This window comes from Gigantopelta aegis, chromosome 10, assembly GCF_016097555.1.
Source record: "Gigantopelta aegis isolate Gae_Host chromosome 10, Gae_host_genome, whole genome shotgun sequence".
Classification (NCBI taxonomy): domain Eukaryota; kingdom Metazoa; phylum Mollusca; class Gastropoda; order Neomphalida; family Peltospiridae; genus Gigantopelta; species Gigantopelta aegis.
In genome coordinates, this window is record NC_054708.1 from 77,154,584 (window position 1) to 77,174,109 (window position 19,526).

The window sequence follows — 19,526 nt, forward strand, 5'->3', positions numbered from 1 at the left end:
TGTGCTCAGGACAGCAAGCTTGAACTATAATTGGATATTTAAGTATAAATTAATTTGTTTAAAGATGGGCTCCATCAGCCCTCTATGTTAACTTTTCCATCTAGGAGCCAGATGGTGCCTACTTATATATTTATATAGATGGTATGAAATGTTTTAGTCAACAAATGAACAAAATTGTTTTCACTGACTAATATCAAAACACATATATGTACCAAAACAAGATGCACACTGTTTATTAAATGAAATGTTTTAAATCATTATTTAATTTCAAACTTGCTGTTAAAGAATAGAACTAATTATGATTTTTGCATCACTAATTTCTTTTACGAAATGTTTTTTGAAATTTATACTTATGGAAAGAAATCGGGGAACACACATCAAATTATAGACCATATTTAATTCACAACTAGCGTAGTAATGTCTGTATTTCATACCAAGTTGTAATGTGGAATTGAATGTCTGTAATGTTGAATGAGCTGCCTATATGTTCCCAGTCAACTTCTGACAATATCAACTGATTTTTGATGCATTCATTATTTCTTGTTGCTATCTGTGTGATCCTTTATTTCTTTCCATCTGTATATTTATTTATTTTTATTTATTTATTTTATTTTTTGTGATGGGCATTGAATGGAACATGCATGGGTGAATCTACATACATGTATATCGTATGATTGCACCATCAGTTTATAGTAGGCATGACATTTATGTGTACTTCTGCAGAATGTGTATACATTATAAGCCTGTGCCTGATTTCAGATCAGAGAATGGAAGATATGTTGTACGAGAAGCTGGACAAGAAGAAGAAGGATCGCATGACCCAGACGGAGCAGCTAGGACAGTACATGCTGGACGCTGGCAATGACTTCGGACCAGGGACGTCCTACGGTAAAGAGTCACTATTTAATTTGCCAAATAAAGGAATAGAACTTGTTTAATAATGTTACGACTCAGCATATTTTAAGCTATGGCTACTTGCAGAAAACATTTTGTTGAGTATTGCTTTGGCACTAAGATTCACTATACAAGTTTCAGAGATTGCTACACCATTCTGTAAAATGAAGAACTAGTTGGCTAATAAATGTTGGCAATGATTGCGAATATTCCTAATCTGTTGAAAACACAATGTTCCTTCACTTGGTGTCTAACATAGGAATTCAACACTTAGTTTGAAGAGGTAGAGAGAGAGACGAAACCCACTGCTGCCACATAGGCTATGGCTAGAAGAAACAGCAAGAAATTTTACATAATGCACTTTCTTGTGGACAGGAAAGGTCAAATAACATGAGGCACTGGTTGGGACTTGGGGCGGGGTGGGGGGAGGGGCTGTATGTATTGAGGTTTACCAGTTCTATTGCCAATCGCATATCTGCTGAGCATTCTTTGACTGAGCTACGTCCCAAGTCCCATTACCAAATATGAACTGAAGTTGAATCAGGTTACCCAGTACTGTATTTTATAACTTAAGAAATGAAAATAAAGCTAAATTTAAAGCATGTCTAATTATAATAATACTTTTTTTTAAGAAATGTATATTGATTTCTCCTGAATTACATCACTTTTGTGAAATTCTCAATCGGTCTTTAAATCTGTAATGGGTTATGCAACAGTTTGCTGTTGACTTTAGCCCATAAAAGTTGTCCATCCACTTGAAACCCTGGCTTCCAAAGCAGATGGTTATTGCAAACTGTATGTTGTCCACTTCATATTGGCAAAGGGTTGCAGGTAGCCCAATGATAAAGTGCTTACTTGATGTGCGGTATGTTTAGCTGGGTATTTCTCGTTCAGTGCACCACGACTAATAAATCAACAGCTGTGGTATCAGGCCTTTCCCCAGGAATTTTTTAAGGCGCTTACATATATAGCATCATTATAACACAAAAATCAAGCCAAAAGAAGTGGGGTAGTGGGTTGAAAACAGTTAAGTGTTTTGTTTTGGTGGGGAGGAGTTAAAACTTTAAAAAAAAAATAACCCATCAATTCCCCACCCCCAACAATTTCAAATTTGCGCCATGTTGTTGCTGTTGATTTCAGCGTCGTGTTAAATGCTTGTCATGTTTAACATATACATATCTAGCATTATCTAACAAATATGAATTATTGTAAACTAATTCAGTGTACGTTCTGCATGTTCATTTCCTGCGATCGCGATCTCAGTGCGTGCTCTTGACCATAGGTACAAAATTAACAAAGACAAAGGAAATAACGAAACTGCAGGGTATTCATTGATGCAAACAACTATTGTTTTTTTTACACATTTACATCAAGATTTACTTCCGTGTAATCGTATGTTCATGTCCGCAAACGATGTCTCTTGACACGTGGGTGTCAGCTGACTCTGAAGCGTGATATATTACGCCGAGAGCTTTCCTCAGTTCAGCCAACGAACGATCTTCACTAATGTTCGCGAACTATTTGATTGGTGTCTCGTGTCCAATGAAGCTCACAAAATGTAGCGAACGTTTTGTTTTCGCACGGTCTGGCTGAACTCAGCCCTTGGGATAGCCGACATGTCTTTCGGCCCTGAAAGGCATATTCAAATTGACATGCAGTGTCGGTTTGTTTTTATTACTTTGGTTCAAACACTTTACAAAATTAAAATAATGGTGACATGTTTTACTCAAGAATTTCACCTTCAAAAGATGTTTATTCAATTAATAGGTATTTTCTTGATTTGTCTTGATGCGTAATTCCCAAGCATACAGACCATTATTACAACAAGCAGTTATCCTGGCGGATTAGTAGTAGCCGATCACCTGTACCACGTGACCAGTACAAGCCCCACCGACAATTAAAACGCAATCTAATTAAACTTATTATTTACAGACGAAATGTTACCTAGACATTGGGGACTACGCAGTGTTGTTAGTTTTAAATCACTGGCAGGATTCTGCAAGTAAGGTTTTTGATTGGTGGACATGAGCTCCAACTGGCTGTCTTTAGATCCACATGTAATAGTGGAGCTAATTTTAATTAGATTGATTAAAACGGTGCGATCAATGGACCTCAAAGTGAACATCAAAAGAATTGCAGAGATACCAAATGGAAGTGTGATAATGTGTGGTGAATGACGTTACGGATCACAGCTCCATTGTTTTGTATACATGTTACAAATTAAGCCGACACGGTTCTGCAGTTAAGGCGCTTACCAGACATGAAGGCGCTTACATGGCTGGCTAAGGGAGCACGGGCCGTGTCGGCTTATTGCTCTAGGGAAACCCCTGGGTACGTTATCCTGTCTGTGGGATGGTACACATAAAAAAAATCCCTTGCTACTAATGGAAAAATGAAGCAGGTTTCCTCTCTAAAGCTATATGTCATAATTACCAAATGTTTGACTTCCAGTAGCCGATGATTAATATTCAAAGTGCTCTGGTAATATATCAAAGGCTGTGGTATGTGTTATCCTGTCTATAGGATGGTACATATAAAAAATCCCTTGCTACTAAGGTGTAGTAAAAAATGTTATTTGGTTCCGGTTACCCGGCCATCCCTTGATTTTTGCTGCCAACCCTTAACTTCTTTTGACTTTTTTTTTCATTTTCTTTTTTTCACCAGTTTTATTTAATAATCCATTAAAATCAATCCTAATTTTCGTCGACGCTAAAAAACAGCAACTGCAGAGAGATGCCACGAGATCTGTCAGTCCGAGATCTCATTACCAGAAGACCCGGATCTCATTACCAGGAGACCCGGAACACTTTGTGCAGTTTTACATATAATCTTTAAGCTTCCAAGGAGTTCCGAATGAAAAGCTTCCGAGAGCCATTTGGCCGATTCACAAGTTCCGAGTAGTTTCGAATGAATCCAAGAACACTTTGGTTTCCGAACAGAGATTAGTAGAATATAATATTGTGAAATGTATACACGTATAATATACCTGTATTCTCATACTCACCTCCACTGATTCATTCAAATTTTACATTTTAATTATACCTTTATCAGATTTGATATTGAACATTTTGTCCAATTAACAAATTATAGTGTTATTTTAGTGTCGTTATAGTTTATAACCTTACAGTGTAATATTAGACTTGGGTGGTGTTTACCGATTGTGTAGAGGGGATGATTTTCCGTGATCACGGAAAAACGGACGGAATCACGGAATTTAGTAACTGAAACGGAATTTGCAATTTTTAAAAAATAACCTTCAAAAGTTGTATTTCTGGTTCAAGCACCATAATAAATATTTTTGTAGTTTTAAGATTCAATATTGATAATATACGCATAGTGTTTTGGTATGCGAACTTTCATGGAGTGTACTGTATGCCTAAATATTTTCAGAACCGTTAATTCTCAGAAATTACGCTTAATTGCCGTAAGCTTGCAACAAAGCATGTGACTGTTTACCCGTGTCACTTTACATAGTGAAATTTAACTTGAAATATAAAAATAAACATTTACTAATACAATTTTAGAATGTTGATTATATAATAAGATTTCTAGTACGTTCAATTTTGATATTTTTCAATAATACTTATTACGATTCAAAAGCATAGCCAATTTACACAACGCTTTCACCAGAAAACGTAATTTCGTAAAACTTCGGGCATATTCGTTAATTTGTACAGAAACATTTCACATTTATAGTCCGTTCCACAGAGAACGCCTTTTTTCATGCTACGGAATTTACTACATGTTATTTATTTCTGAACCGATTGTTTTCTAAATTGCACACAAAAATAGCATTTTACTTTTCTTCTCACCGGTTTATTATTGTAATACATGTAGCATGTGCTACAGACCCTACGGTTCAGGGGGTCCCGCGGTGAAGCATTGTCATCATTGTGTACATTTTCCCCCTCTCCCCGAGGGGGTTGCAAAATATATATCTTGGAAATTGGGCTGTTATTTGTGCTACAGGCTCTGAATATATAATTATAGGCAAATATATATATATATATATATTTAAAGTTATAAAATACTGTCGAAACTTTAAACGATCGACAGAACAGTGCTTAGTTTCGGTTCACTACCACTGGCCTATATCCAGATTGACCCGACCTCGTTTGAATATGTAATTTGTGCACACGGCACGCTAGTTAGGTTACAGAGAAACATACATGTGTAATCGAGTGAGTACTAAAATAGTAATTCTTACGTGTGGGCCCCCCCCCCGTTTGGTTCACGCTTTGTAATCATACTGGAACTAATAAAATTTTCTCATGTATTTATTTATTTATACATATTTTTTGGCAACTAACATAAGATTACGAACAATACATTACCAAAGTTCTTGTTCATATTTTCGTGAAAATAGTGGGGTTTGTCAACGGTGTGTTTTGTTTATAAATGAAACTTACCCATAATCCATCAGATGAAATGAAACTGAAAGCCACACAATCAACAATTATTTATTGTTTGGATTTAAGGGAGAATGGATCTCTTTATTATTATTAAATACAAACAATAATTAACCGTAATTAAGTTTGTGGCTTTGTTTTAACCGCGGCTTATTTAAAGGTCCGGTTTATTTACGGATGAAGGTGGGAACCAAGTGGTGCGGTTTATACACTTTTTTCTTTTTTTTAAGTTTGTTTCAAAAATTATTTTTACAGGTATTTAAAAAATAGCAATAGCAAACCAGCTCAGAGCTGGAACAATATAACAAATGTATATAGTTTATAACAATAAAACATGACACTAATTGAACACAAAAACGGAAAAAAATGGAATTTGCAAAAATCTGAAACGGAATGTGGCAAAATCTGAAACGGAAAATCATCCCCTCTAATTGTGGTTGGACTAGGTTTGGACATGGGTTTTGTTTGTCTAGAAAATAATTAATCATTCTGATTATAGTATGTATTGTCAATTTTACTGTAACACAAAGAAAAGAGCTTTTAAAATATTTATTAATCTGGAATACTATTCAGCAAATATTAGATCGAAAATGAGGAAAACATTTTTTTTTTTTAAATAAAAAGGTTTTTTTACTTCAACTAATGGAAAAATGAAGGTTTCCTCTCTAAGGCTATATGTCATAATTACCAAATGTTTGACATCCAATAGCCAATGATTATTAATACATCCATGTGGTCTAGTGATTTTGTTAAACAAAACGCTTCCACTACAACTACAACTGTCCTGTGCCAAAGTGTGAGTCTTTTTTTCTGTCTGCACGTTACAGTGAATCATCCCAGCTGTACATGGGTTATTGATTTTGTTTTCTCAACTGCTAATCATGACATATTGGCCTATCAGAAGGTCACTTCCACAGACAGTGACAGTTGTTTGTACTGTTTAGACAAACATGACTTCCCTGTTAGCCGGAAGCCATTTATGTGTTGAGTACATGAGAAAAAATGATTTCTCATTTAAAAAAATAAAAAAATAGTAACGATTTGTATAACGACGTACTCAACACATTTTATTTATGGTTATATGGCGTCAGACATATGGTTAAGGACCACACAGATTTTGAGAGGAAACCCGCTGTCGCCACTACATGGGCTACTCTTTCCGATTAGCAGCAAGGGATCTTTTATTTGCGCATCCCACAGGCAGGATAGCACAAACCATGGCCTTTGTTGAACCAGTTATGGATCACTGGTCGGTGCAAGTGGTTTACACCTACCTGTTGAGCCTTGTGGAACACTCACTCAGGGTTTGGAGTCACTATCTGGTTTAAAAATGCCCATGCCTCGACAGGGATCTGAACCCAGTACCTACCAGCCTGTAGACCAATGGCCTAACCACGATGCCACCGAGGCTGGTAGTTTGTATAATATGTACATGTATATTACCTGGTATGTACATTTATTGGATGTCCATATGTCATGAAACTGGGGGGAAAAAAAAAAAAAAAAAAAAAACTTGACATTTTTTTGTGTGTGTGTGTGTGTAAGGATTGGGGGTGACTGTTTTGGGGGGAGGGGTGGTGGTTGGACTTTTTTTTTTGGGGGGAGTGTTCTTTTTTTGTGTGGTAAATTCAGCTTTTAATGCAGTCTTCTATTATGTAATGTTCTAAAACTATGTCCTGCTTTCACATACATTGTGTATATATAAACATGAATGTTTTAGGGATTAGTTTAAAAAAAAAAAAAAAAATATATTATACAAATACTTGTACATATACATGTACATGTAGGTGGGTATATTTCCAATTTATAATTATTATATATTTGTATTTTTGCTAATTATTTTACCCATCCCCTTTCTCACCAAATAGAACGAAAGCAACAGTTTCCATATATTTACTTAAGAATACATCTCATTGCTGTTAACACCATGGGATATAAAACGTTTTTATTTATTGTGGCTGCTCTAGAGTAACCAGATCCACTTAAGCCCCGTCATTGGAATCCGCAGCCAGATGTGTCATACAAATTGTGGCGACTTCAACTATTCTATTATCTGGCCAGCCTCGCTAATCAATAATCAATACACGCAAACTTTCATTTTAATTTACCTCTGCATGCATGAAATATTAAAGCCATGCATATTGTGCAGCAGTTTTCAGCACAAACAAAAAGTGACAAATGTGTAATATACATGTAGTGACGGTAGCTGTGTAACACAGCGTTGTCAATGTGTTAAACGGAGAGAAAGAAACCATATGGGATGAACACATGTAATTGCAATTATTATGCTGATGAATGCTTCATTGTGAGTTTGTAAAATGCTGTTTGTTGGTCGAATGGATTAGTGCTAAATGATATTTCTAAAGTAGTGTTCAGAGTACATTTTTGTTTGATGAGTCATACCTGCTCATATATATACCTTAATATAGCAACCACCTGGTATTGTTTAGTACAAATTCAAATTTTTTAATGTCCACCTGTATTAAAAATTCTCTATGCAATGCAGATTGATCTGTATTCAATGACCACTTGTCTTTTAAGGCCAATTTTGGATGTTCTTAAAAACCTGTATTAAACAGCCACCTGTATTTAAAGACAAGCTGTGGCATTTCTATCATCTAATAATGTACAAGTTGACCTGTATAAAACAACCAGCTGTCTTAAAAAGCCAATTCTGGCTGTTTTCCCAGCCTCTACTATAGGGTGTATACTACCAAATCAAATCCCATAGACGACAATAGTAAAATATGTGGCTAAAACTCCTACCTGCAGCGTATCAATCAACATAAACACCATGGATATAAATACTATCACCCCTCACACTTAAAGTGAATCAGAAAAAATTGGGGGTCAAGCTGCTTGTTCCTGAGATAACGGGTAGCGTCTATGACTACACTAGTTCCGCACAAAATTCGAGTACTTTTTTTTACAGGTACCCCATACATGTTTCAAGCACAAGGCTACTTGACACATTGGTACTAGATGAAATAAAATTGCATATTTTTTTTACCCAGATGAAACTATTATTTTTTTAGAACCAACACACTCACATTTATAACCAATCACAGGACTTGTGGTGTTCACTTCTCTATCAAAAGTTGGGTGCACCTCGAACTTTGACCCAGCCGGAAGTTATTTGGTTTAGTACTACCTATAGCACAAGCGTGAGATTTATCTTAGTGGTTGAGTGATAGTGATAGGAACACTCCTCCATGCAGGACCTGTTGGGTTTTCACCATGCCGACCAATACCCTACAACTACATGTAGTCAAATGCATTTTTTAATGCTATCTTTATGGTTGCGTACATGTACTTATTACCCTCCTGGTGAAGATATAGCGGTGTCGTACAAATTTCGTACGCACCACCAGGTGCGTATTACAAACTGTATTTTGATTTGTCAACAGGGAACAGAGTTAATTTCGATTGGTTGGACAGCGACCTTATTAGCATAACGGGACTATTTTTTTCATTCATAATTAATGTCAAGGTCAGTAACATCCACAACTTTTACTACAAATGTCATTCATTAAAAGTTGATGTAAACTGGACCGTGCGAGAAATATTTTTAAATAAAAAATAAAAATAAAAGAATGAATAGAACAATAATTAAACTTATTCATTTTATTTATTATGTGGATTTTTGGTCTACAAATTGTTATTGTCAGTTGTGATTTGTAAATTCATCATTATTAAGGTCTACGACAGTCATTTTTTGGACCCTTGTTTTGGCTTCGTACACAATAAATGAAACATATCCAACGTTAATTTTTTCATATGATATGGTAAATTTTTATTTTTTTAAACTTAATATGTTTTGTAGAATTATGAAAAAGTAAAATATACCGACCTGTAAACAGCGTTGTTTGCTTGTTGTAGAAATTTAACAGGGGTCAAGGTTAGTAGACCAGTTTTTATTTTAATGTGGCGATGCATTGTAATAATATAGCTAATTTTGAATTTGAATGACATCAGAATTCCAATGACGTCACTTCAAGTGAAATTACGGTAAGATATGCTATATTTATTGTGTACAAAGAAAGCCAAAACAAGGGAGCGAAAAGTGACTGTCGTCGACCTTAAAGTTATAACTTTAGTTTTCCCGTGAACTCAGCTGCTTTTGCAAGCTACATGTTTTTAACTGCAAAAACACTTGTTATTCTCTTATTGGTTGGATTTTTGGTCAACAAATTGTTATTGTCAGTTGTGATTTGTGAATTCATCATTATTAGCATAACCAGTGCCAGTGGGGTAACGGGAACATTTGTTTCTTGGGGGGGCGTTTTGTTAAAATATGGAATTATGTATTAGTTTTACCCATTTTTCACCCAATATGAAAATAAACATATATTGATGCATGTACCTTACAGCTTTCTTTAAATTAAAAAATGAAACCCGATGGAAATTTATGGGGAAGTACGTCTACACCACTCCCCTGAAAACATCTCTGAGAAGTAGCGGAAGTACAACGAACTATTTCTCAATGCGGCAGTACATAGTCGTGCACGGCTAGTTATGCAAATCAACATCCGGTCTTGAAATAGGCTACAAAATTGATTGATTGATTTATTTATTTTTCATAATTTGCGTGATTTAAAGGAGGCTAATAAATAAAATACCACACTCGTTTTCGCTAGATATAATTTTTACGAAACTCGTGAACTTCCCAAACGTATCTGACCTCACTTTCGTTCGGTCAGATACGTTTGGGAAGTTCACTCGTTTCGTAAAAATGATATCTAGCGAAAACTCGTATAGTATTCTATATATATATGGTACATGTGTAGGTCTCACTAGATTAGCATTGTGCTCACTCAGGGTTATATAGCTTTGGGCAAGCAGAACATTTTGCCAAATAATCTATTAAATTTTTAAAATCACAAATAAACCCAGTTATTTTCGTATAAAATATTAATTATTACATTCAATTATTTCACCAAATTAACATAAATTTAACCAATTGTTTTTAAAATTCACATATGGTGAATTTGGCGAGTAGCAGAGCCAGCACTACTCTCAGTATCTACAAACAGAGTGTCTTTATGGCACTTCAATTGTTCACTCTTAAACTTGTAAAGTGTCCATTATTTCGTTAGTATCCTGCACTACATGTGTGCTGTCTTTGCAGGCAATGCCCTTGTTAAGTGTGGCCAGGCACAGATGCAACTTGGAAATGCTGAAAGAGAATTTATGCAATCTACAGTCAACAACTTCCTCCAGCCATTGAAAAACTTCCTCGATGGTGATATGAAAACAATTATGGTAAAGTATTCAAAATGACAGGTTTCAGCTTTTTAAAGATCATTTCGGCTTTAAAAAAAAAAAAAAAAGGTATCACATCCCTTCATTGTTTCTGCAGATGTCTTTATTTTCAGTAAGATGCTTTAATTATTCTTTCATTTTAATGATATCAGAAACATGTTACTATGGTTACAAAGTCTGGATTTGTCTCTTTGTAAAACACATTAGTGAAATCTGATGTTTTATAGTTAGTTACATGTAAAAGAGCAATAACCAGAATCTTTTCTTCTTGTGTTTTGAAATTCTAAATAAAGTTTATTGATCTAGAAACAAATATGGTTGCCTTAGGGATAGCAGAATTCATGTAGGGGATTCTGTCTAAAGTGAAATCTGTGTAATCTGGACTTACATATATAAATTGGCATGATCACTGAGTCTTGGGTGGAATCTCTCTAATCCAGTACCCTGTGAATACAGGCACATTTTATTAGTCCATCTTGAATCCAGTTCCCACAGAATTCACTTTATTTGGTTTGGTTTTGCAGAAAGAAAAAAAACTTTTAGAAACAAAACGCCTTGACCTTGATGCTTCAAAGGGTCGGCTACGTAAAGCCAAGTCACAAACCGGCCAACAGCAGGTAGGTTTATATCAAACTATAAAAAGATACACAGCCAGTTACTAACATACTAATGTCATATATGGTGCTTTTTTCCTCAAAGTACATTAACCATTGTAGATGAGGAAAAGAATATGTGTGTGTAACAACACCTCAGCACATTTTAAACTCTGACTGTTTTGTGTCTAACACAGGGTAGTTATTTTGGCACATGGTCTACAGTGTAAGCCTACTGCCTGCCCACAGGATACTACCACATAGTCTTTTTCCACATCAGGCTCTGCAAACAAACAAAATTGTTCAAAGGGAGTTTATTCTCACAGACACACACATGCATACACAGACACACACTTGGACACAAATACACACACACACACACACACACACACACATGGACACATACAAACACTGGCACACATAAACACACATACACACACAAGCATAAACACACACACACACACACACACACACATAAGCATAAACACATACACACAAGCATAAACACACACAAACACACATAAACACCACACACACATAAACACCACACACACAAGCATAAACACACACATAAACATAAACACATACACACACTCATAAACACACACAAGCATAAACACACACACACACAAACATACACACACACACACGTGCACACAAACATAAACACACACACAGTACTTCCCCAAGTGTTCAACATTCTACACTGTATGTTTGTACGTGTGTTACACAGCCTATAGTGGTATGTTCTAGTCCTGGTATTCAGACGTCTAATTACACACACAGGTGACAGCTGTCTGATATTGACATCAAGGACAACCATCGAGCTCTCTGTTATTACCAGACATACTATTGGAAATCTTGTTCACTTCGACTGATTGAAACAGCATATTGTGCTAACAGAAAAACAGAGAAGAAATTAATTAGTAGTGCTTTGGTAATTTTCTGTTAGCTGTTAATTGTAATTCAACAAATATAATGCATGAACACTAGAATAGAAACACAGTACATTGAATAGATTACAATTGCTGTAGCCTTGAAATTGTTCTCAGTGCTTCTAGAATTTTTATAAAATCCACTAGCCATGGGATCAGTGATTAGAAACATTTACTAGCCACGATTAAAAATTCACTAGCCCTATTTTACTTTAAGTTAATACAATTTTACTAAATAATAGTAATAATCAGATATGTCACCTAAAGAGGGAGATCGAGTTTAAAAACACTAACATTGATGGGTGTTGGTGTGGGCAAGATATTCGTATTTACAAAATAGATAACTACAACATTTGACCCCAAAAAAATTCACTAGCCGTTGGGCATGGCAATATTAGTTATTTACTAGCCCAACATTGAATATCACTAGCCATGGGAGTGTGGCTACCATAATCTAGAAGTCCTGGTTCTTCCTATCAATATGGCGATACAGTGAACCCTGGGTTTAGGTTGTTACAAAGGCTGTCTTAGATGACTGGCTGTTTCACATGTGGTTAGGTCTGTTGAGTTCTTAAAGGCACATAACCCAGTTTTAACAGGTACTTAAGGTTTGAATTTTACCACAGCACCAACAGTAATTGCCATGGTTGCCCTCTTTATTTGCCGATTATTTGTGCCCTCAAAATCAGACTTTATTTAAGCGCTTTAGTAAACTGGTATGTCCCACCCCAGTCAGCAAGCAAGTGCAATGTAGATGGTGAAATGCTAGACCAAGTACTCTGCTGTTCGAGAGCAAGATGGACATTTGTAAGGGTATATAATTGCTTTATGCCATCAATGATAAGTCTACATCGAAAACAGTATTTTCACCTACCACCGAATGAGCTCAGTAGGCAAATGTTTCCACTCTTAATACAACAGTAATCCTATGTTTGCTGTTAAATACATTGATAATTTTCCAGTTCACCATGAACAAATATTTTAAATATTAACCACTAATACAGACACTACGGGAAGTAACCCGACAGCACCACCTTTTAAAAGTGTTTCGGTTAAATAAGTGGGGTTTGTTTGTAGTGTGTGTATTACTACTATTAGTGATTGATATGTAAAACATTTGTTATCAGCAAACTGGAAAATGTATCTATGTAAAGATATTTAACATCAAACTTAAGATTATCGGTGTATTAGAGTTGGAATCTTTGCCTACTAGGTGGTAGGCAGAAATATTCTATTTTCATTTTAAAGTTGTCTCTGACTTAGAGCAATTATAACCGTCAAAATGTCTGTCTAGCTCTCGAATGTCAGAGTACTTGGGCTAGCGAAAGGCAAATAAATGTATTGATCCCTGTGTTAGACACCCAGGAGCAGTTACTGTAGATTAAAATGTTCTGAGATGTCATTAAACAAACATTCCTTTCTTTTTCTTAATTATTCTCTTGGAAAATTAAAGCCTTATAATTGTTACTGTTATATCATGTGATGTTGTATTATTATTATCTTGTGACCGTGAGACATTGATAGGGTTCTGTAAGTTGCTACATGTAATTCAGATCAAGGCTCAGAATTCATTTTGTGGAATGGGAAGCAATCTGCTTCAGACATTTTACTCTGGAATCAACTCTTACAACCGCTTACAATTATTGATTTAAACCAGGGCTAGCTTGGCCATTCATCATATTCGCCAATTAAGAATTTTTTTAAAACAATTAGCAAATTTGTATTTAATTTGACAAAATATTTGCATGCAATGATTGATATTTTATTGGGTTTTTGAAGTTTAATAAATTAATTTGGCAAAATGTTCTACTCACTGCGAGTTAGCACTGTAAACTTTTTTAATTTTAGGTCAGTTTAACCATATCATTTTTTATTATTTTTTACAATATCAAATCTAATATTGGTTATTCTAAATTCTTAATCTAAATAGCTGTTCAGTGCTTTAAGATGGACAGCAAAAGCTGCTTGTGAAATTGTTTATCACAAAGCATATTGTGTGTTTTGAGTGGCAGTTGCCTCATGCTCCCTGTGAATTTCAAGCTGGGGGGGAAGAGGCACGTAGCCCAGTGGTAAAGCACTTGCTTGATGCACAGTCAGTCTGGGATCAATTCCCATTAGGCTATATCTCTCGTTCCAGCCAGTGCCACACAACTGGTATATCAAAGGCTTTGGTATTTATTATCCTGTCTGTGGGATGGTGCATATAAAAGATCCCTTGCTACTATACAAGGAACATACAAAATTTAATAGCACCACAAATGCCCCCATCCGCTACTGACCCCGGTCGGGCTGCTGGTGATCTCTTGCACTTGCCAGCATGGGCAGTCCTATTTTGACTGACCCCAACCCTTTTCCTGTCCTGGACAGAGGAGACGGCACAAGCTCACACCTGCACCCTTGATAGGCATGTGCACACTACAACAGCTTGCTCTGAATGTGCACTTTAAAACCTATGACCTGACATGACCTAATAAAAAAAAAGTGGGTTTTCTCTCTTGAAACTACAGGTATAAATTACCAAATGTTTGACATACAATAGCCAGTGTTTCATAGACCAATGTGCTTTATGGTGTCATTAAACAAAACAAACAAACTTAATTTTCGAGCCTTGCAGACGATGAAAATAAAAATTACAGTTCAAACAACACATACATGTAAACACCAGCCATGGTGTGAGTTGGGCTGTCGCATGTAAACAGGCCATGAGTCAGGCATGTTGATTACCTAAATTGTCTAATTATAAGGCTAACATATAAACACTGGGAGAGCTGTTGCTTATTGCAGATAAATATTTCATGTTGACCCATGACTAACATACACATACATGAACATGAATAATAGGTCAGTCTTGGTGTAAACTGCTCTTACACTAATTTAGGCCATAATAAAATAAATACTAGATTTTCATTCAATTTGTTTTGACTTTTTTCAAATTGGGCCTGAAATTTTATTATTTATTCCATATTTTTGGGACATCAAAATACTGCATATTAGGCAAAAAATAAAAATAAGTTAAAAAATAGAATATTATTCTCCAGTAAAAGAAAATGGGTGTGCATGTGCCTCTGTTCTCAGAGTATGTGTGTATAAAAATTTTATGATTGTTTTATTATGAATATGACATAAAGGGCATTGATAATTCATGTGCATGTACATGTATGTTAACCTGTATATTAAAACTACCTGATTATCCAGGCCAGTTTGAGGATGAATCATGTGAGCAGGGGGAGAATCGGTGATACACGTAGAGCACTCGTCTGAGTTGCAGTGGGTCATAGGAACAACACCCTAGGGGTAACTAGTTTTTCCAGTTCCAACCAGTTTTCCATAACTGGTCAAAGGTCATGGTATGTGATGTCTTGTCTGTGGGAAAGTGATTTTAATTACATGAAAGATCCTTTGCTCTGATTTGGTAGGAGTTATATATATACACTCAGGAGTCCTTATGTAGTGACAGTGGGCATCATCTCTGAGTATTTAGACCAAGTGTCGAGATAACCACACGTTAGACACAAAGCAGCTGTAGTTTCAAATGTACTGAGTTGACAGAGCAAATGTACCTTTCCTTTATATAGGTTGAATTTTTAAAGTCCTTGTTGAATCGATACACTGTATTTTTTATTGTTTATCATTAAAAATACATCAGGCTTTTTTATTATTTTATAATTTGATTTATTTCACTTAATATCTGTATCACTTGCATAATACAGGCTGCAGGCATAACGGAGGTAATACATTTTTGTTTTAGACATTCTGAAAATTTGCATCCTGGTACAATTTGCGTACACTATTTTATTATTTATTTTTTGGTATTTTTAAAACTTTTATCATTGGATCATAATGGCATATACATGTACAATGTATATATATTTATTTTTTTGGTATCTGTTGCTTTATTTTATATACTCTTGTCTGTACAGTTTTGCATGCCGTGATTACATTAAATTGTTTGTGATATAAATACTTTGGAAAATGGGGTTGGACATATTTCAGTTTTCTATGCCTTTTATAGCAGGGGATATTGTGTTTATACTGACTCCCTTGCATGCTCAGTTGATACATTTTCCTTATTTTTAAGACGCTTGGGGTTCAGCATTTGGTGGATAAGCAGGGCTCGCACTGTCGTTCGCCAAAGTCGCCAATTGCGGAAAAAAAATAAAAATTAAGAAATAATGTTTGGTTTGGTGAAAAAATTTGCGAAAGATTTTTTTTGAACTCGATTTTTAGAACCAAACGTGTTCAACCAGTTTTGTTCAGTTGATCCGCCTTGCGGTGTGAATAAGCGTTATTTGCATGTCCACGTGGCCAGTCTACTATTCAGCAGCATACTGCCAGCTGCTTGTCGTAAAGTTAGAAAACGCGATTAAATAAAATGAAATACTTTTTAAGACATGTTGCATTGTTGATACTAAATGTTTGATTACTATCAACTACAAGTTTTACTTTTTATTAGTCATGTTTTGTCATACCGCTTAATGTTATAAATCTAGGTCACATGGTTGAGTTAATTTCCATGAAGTGGGTGCGTTGGTGAGGAATACATATTGTTTCTCACTTATATACAATCATTATTAGTTAAAACTTTCTATGTTTACAGATTATATTTCAGACATATTAAATGGCTAAATTATAATTCATTTGTGCTATATCTACTGATATAATACTAATGCTGACATGATACATTCCTCCGCCCCTTGCACAGAAATACAAAACACTTGTGAAAGACTGTCGCATGCCAGTGTTTTGATAGCAATAAGTAGAATAACATAAAGACATTTTCTTTGTCTTTATGTTGGGTGACTGGCTATAACCTTGAGTTGGACACCATACTAATTATGAATAGTATTCAGTTATAAATCATACCGGGAAGTTAGGAGGGTAGTTACGAAACGAGGTCATGGTGTAGGGTATGATCAAGAGTTGCACACTTTTAATTATTAATTTTTTTCATAAAATAAAACAGCCAGTCTGGCCATTTTGTTTCTTTAAAATATGAATTTTCTATTATATATACAATAATACATCTATTACCAAAGAGATTAAGATACATGCCTACAGGCACGTGGCATTGGAACAATATCTGGAGGGGGTAGCACAGGCTGGTGGGACTATTGAGTTTTATCTTTATATAAAGCAGAAAAGAAAAAAGATAACTAAAATAAGAACAGAAAATCTAATGTTTATAAATTTATAATGTTGGTAAAATTAATGCCAGTGACAGGGAAAGAAGGAAATGTGTTTGAGACAATTGTTAAAGAACTTTAGAGGGGTGATTATTGTCATTACAAAACATAACGCAGGCAGGGTTACAAAAAAAGTCAGATCTTACATTATGTAATTGTTGAACGTCTCCATAATTGGACATTTATAAACTTCTTTTGTCATTTTCAAATTATTTTGTAATAAAAACAAAAGGGCATTGGGTCCTGTTCTGGACCTCATTTATTCCAGCATTTTGCACACACATCTCGAAAGCTCAGATACTGAATGATATAAGTTGTTAGGCTATTAAATATGTAAGCATTATGTACCGGTACTTACATTTCACATTTTTGGTGCAAAAATATATGTATAATGTATATCTTAGTCCGGTGAATCTTTTTGCGAACATATATATTGGATAAAAATTCACTTGATTCTTTCAAATTACACAGAAACATACAATTTATATCATTCTCTGATGCTTACAAAAAGTAAAATTGTCTCTTTTGTGATATACCACTCGTGATGCACTGACTTCAATGAGCCCATCAACGGGGATCGACCCTAGACTGACTGCACATCATACAAGTGGCTTTACCACTGGGCTACAGCCAGCCCTAAACATCAGCAGCATTTCATTATTAGATTACAAGACGTAAACTGAATAATAAGTACATTTTAGCATATACTATATTATTATAAAGAATGAGATTAAGAATATAATCTTTTGACTGAAATGCAAATGTGTTACTGACGAATATATATTTAGATTGGCGAAAGAAATTGAAGATTAGCGAATTTTTTGGCGAACAAAAATAGCAACCCAGGGCTAGCCCTGATAAGTCTACACATATGTGGTTATTGTGAAAACAATGATTAAATAAATTATGGCTTATTAAGTGTTGTTATAGGTTGTTTGTGCCATATAATGACGTGTGTGTGTGTGTATATATACATAATGGTACTGGTAATAAACAGTGGTTAACAGTGTGTTGCAATAATATTACATGTAATTCTTCAAAGGTTCTTTTGTATACTTATACATCTAACCAATTTCATTGCTATCTCTTCTCTGCAAGGAAAGGAATGTGTTTTTACTGATGCTTAAGCCCATTTTAAACTACACATTTGGCTGTTTGCTATCTAACAGTTATTGTGGTACTTGGTCTAGTGTGTGAGAGACTGAACCCACTGATAGCACTTAGAGCTAATCCTACCTACATGTATGTAACGCAACAAGGGATCTTTTGTATGCACTTTAACCAAAACTTTACAGCACCTACCATGGCTTTTGATACACCAGTCATAAGTCTTTGGTGGGAATGGGTAAAAAACCTTTGGGTCCACGGACACAAATCCATCCTTTGACCTACATGTATCACATTCCAGGTAACTGAGATAAAATCTGCTCCTTACCAACTTCAAAGACCATATTTTATAATATTGAAAGATTTTTAGTGTTTTGAGATTAGTACAAAGTCATCAACACTACAGATATTGCCGGTACTCCTGGGACAGTAAACATTCTGAAAGCAATATTATAATAGTACTTACATGTAGTCACACTTTGAAATGCATTACAGTATTTATTGTTCTCAGAAATGTTTTCAAGATTCATAATGATATAATAATGTGCCTGAAACAATGTCTTGTATTTTTGCTTTCATCATGTCCTTCCAATCTAATGACCTGTAAAATTTTTCCTCTTTTCTGAAAGTTGAGTCCCTCCAATAGCTACTCTAGCCTGATGATGGAGGTTTGCTACTGGTGTTTTCGTTTGGTGTTGTCTTGTCATGCCTTTTGTTCAAGGCCCTTTATCCACCTACAACATTGTACATTACATGTAATTCTAGTTTAGTTGTGCACTTTCCTAGACTATTACCATATATCTTCGCCTGTAAGTCGATCTCGGTTATAAGTCGAGTCCCTGATTTCAAGCCCTAAAAACTTTTTTTTATTATTGACCTGTTTATAAGTCGACCCATGAAAAACATCTTATACACATTGAAGTATGTCTTATTTTCAGCACATGAGAACATTGTTGTATGATATTTGAACAAAAGAAAATTATTTTACAAACTTCGGTTTTCACATTTTGTACATCACAATATTCCATTGAAACTATATCATCAAAACTAAATATTCCCTTAGTAGATAGTGAAAGCTGTTTGACTTACCGTATGGCACTGTACAGCATGGTTTTGTGCACAGACAACAACTTTATTTATCAA

At 35.1% G+C, this 19,526-nt stretch overlaps 1 protein-coding gene across 4 annotated transcripts in view; it reads left to right on the plus strand.

Annotated features, from left to right (window-relative positions):
* Positions 1-19,526, plus strand: part of LOC121384153 (endophilin-B1-like) — a 68,911-nt gene that overhangs the window by 11,864 nt on the left and 37,521 nt on the right. For 2 of the 4 annotated variants that reach the window (XM_041514407.1, XM_041514410.1), the window contains exons 3-6: positions 760-888; positions 10,432-10,565; positions 11,090-11,182; positions 15,804-15,821. In XM_041514407.1, coding sequence (XP_041370341.1) covers positions 760-888; positions 10,432-10,565; positions 11,090-11,182; positions 15,804-15,821 — 374 coding nt within the window. The remainder of the gene's footprint in view (positions 1-759; positions 889-10,431; positions 10,566-11,089; positions 11,183-15,803; positions 15,822-19,526) is intronic. The other 2 variants (XM_041514408.1, XM_041514409.1) reach the window with 1 other exon arrangement.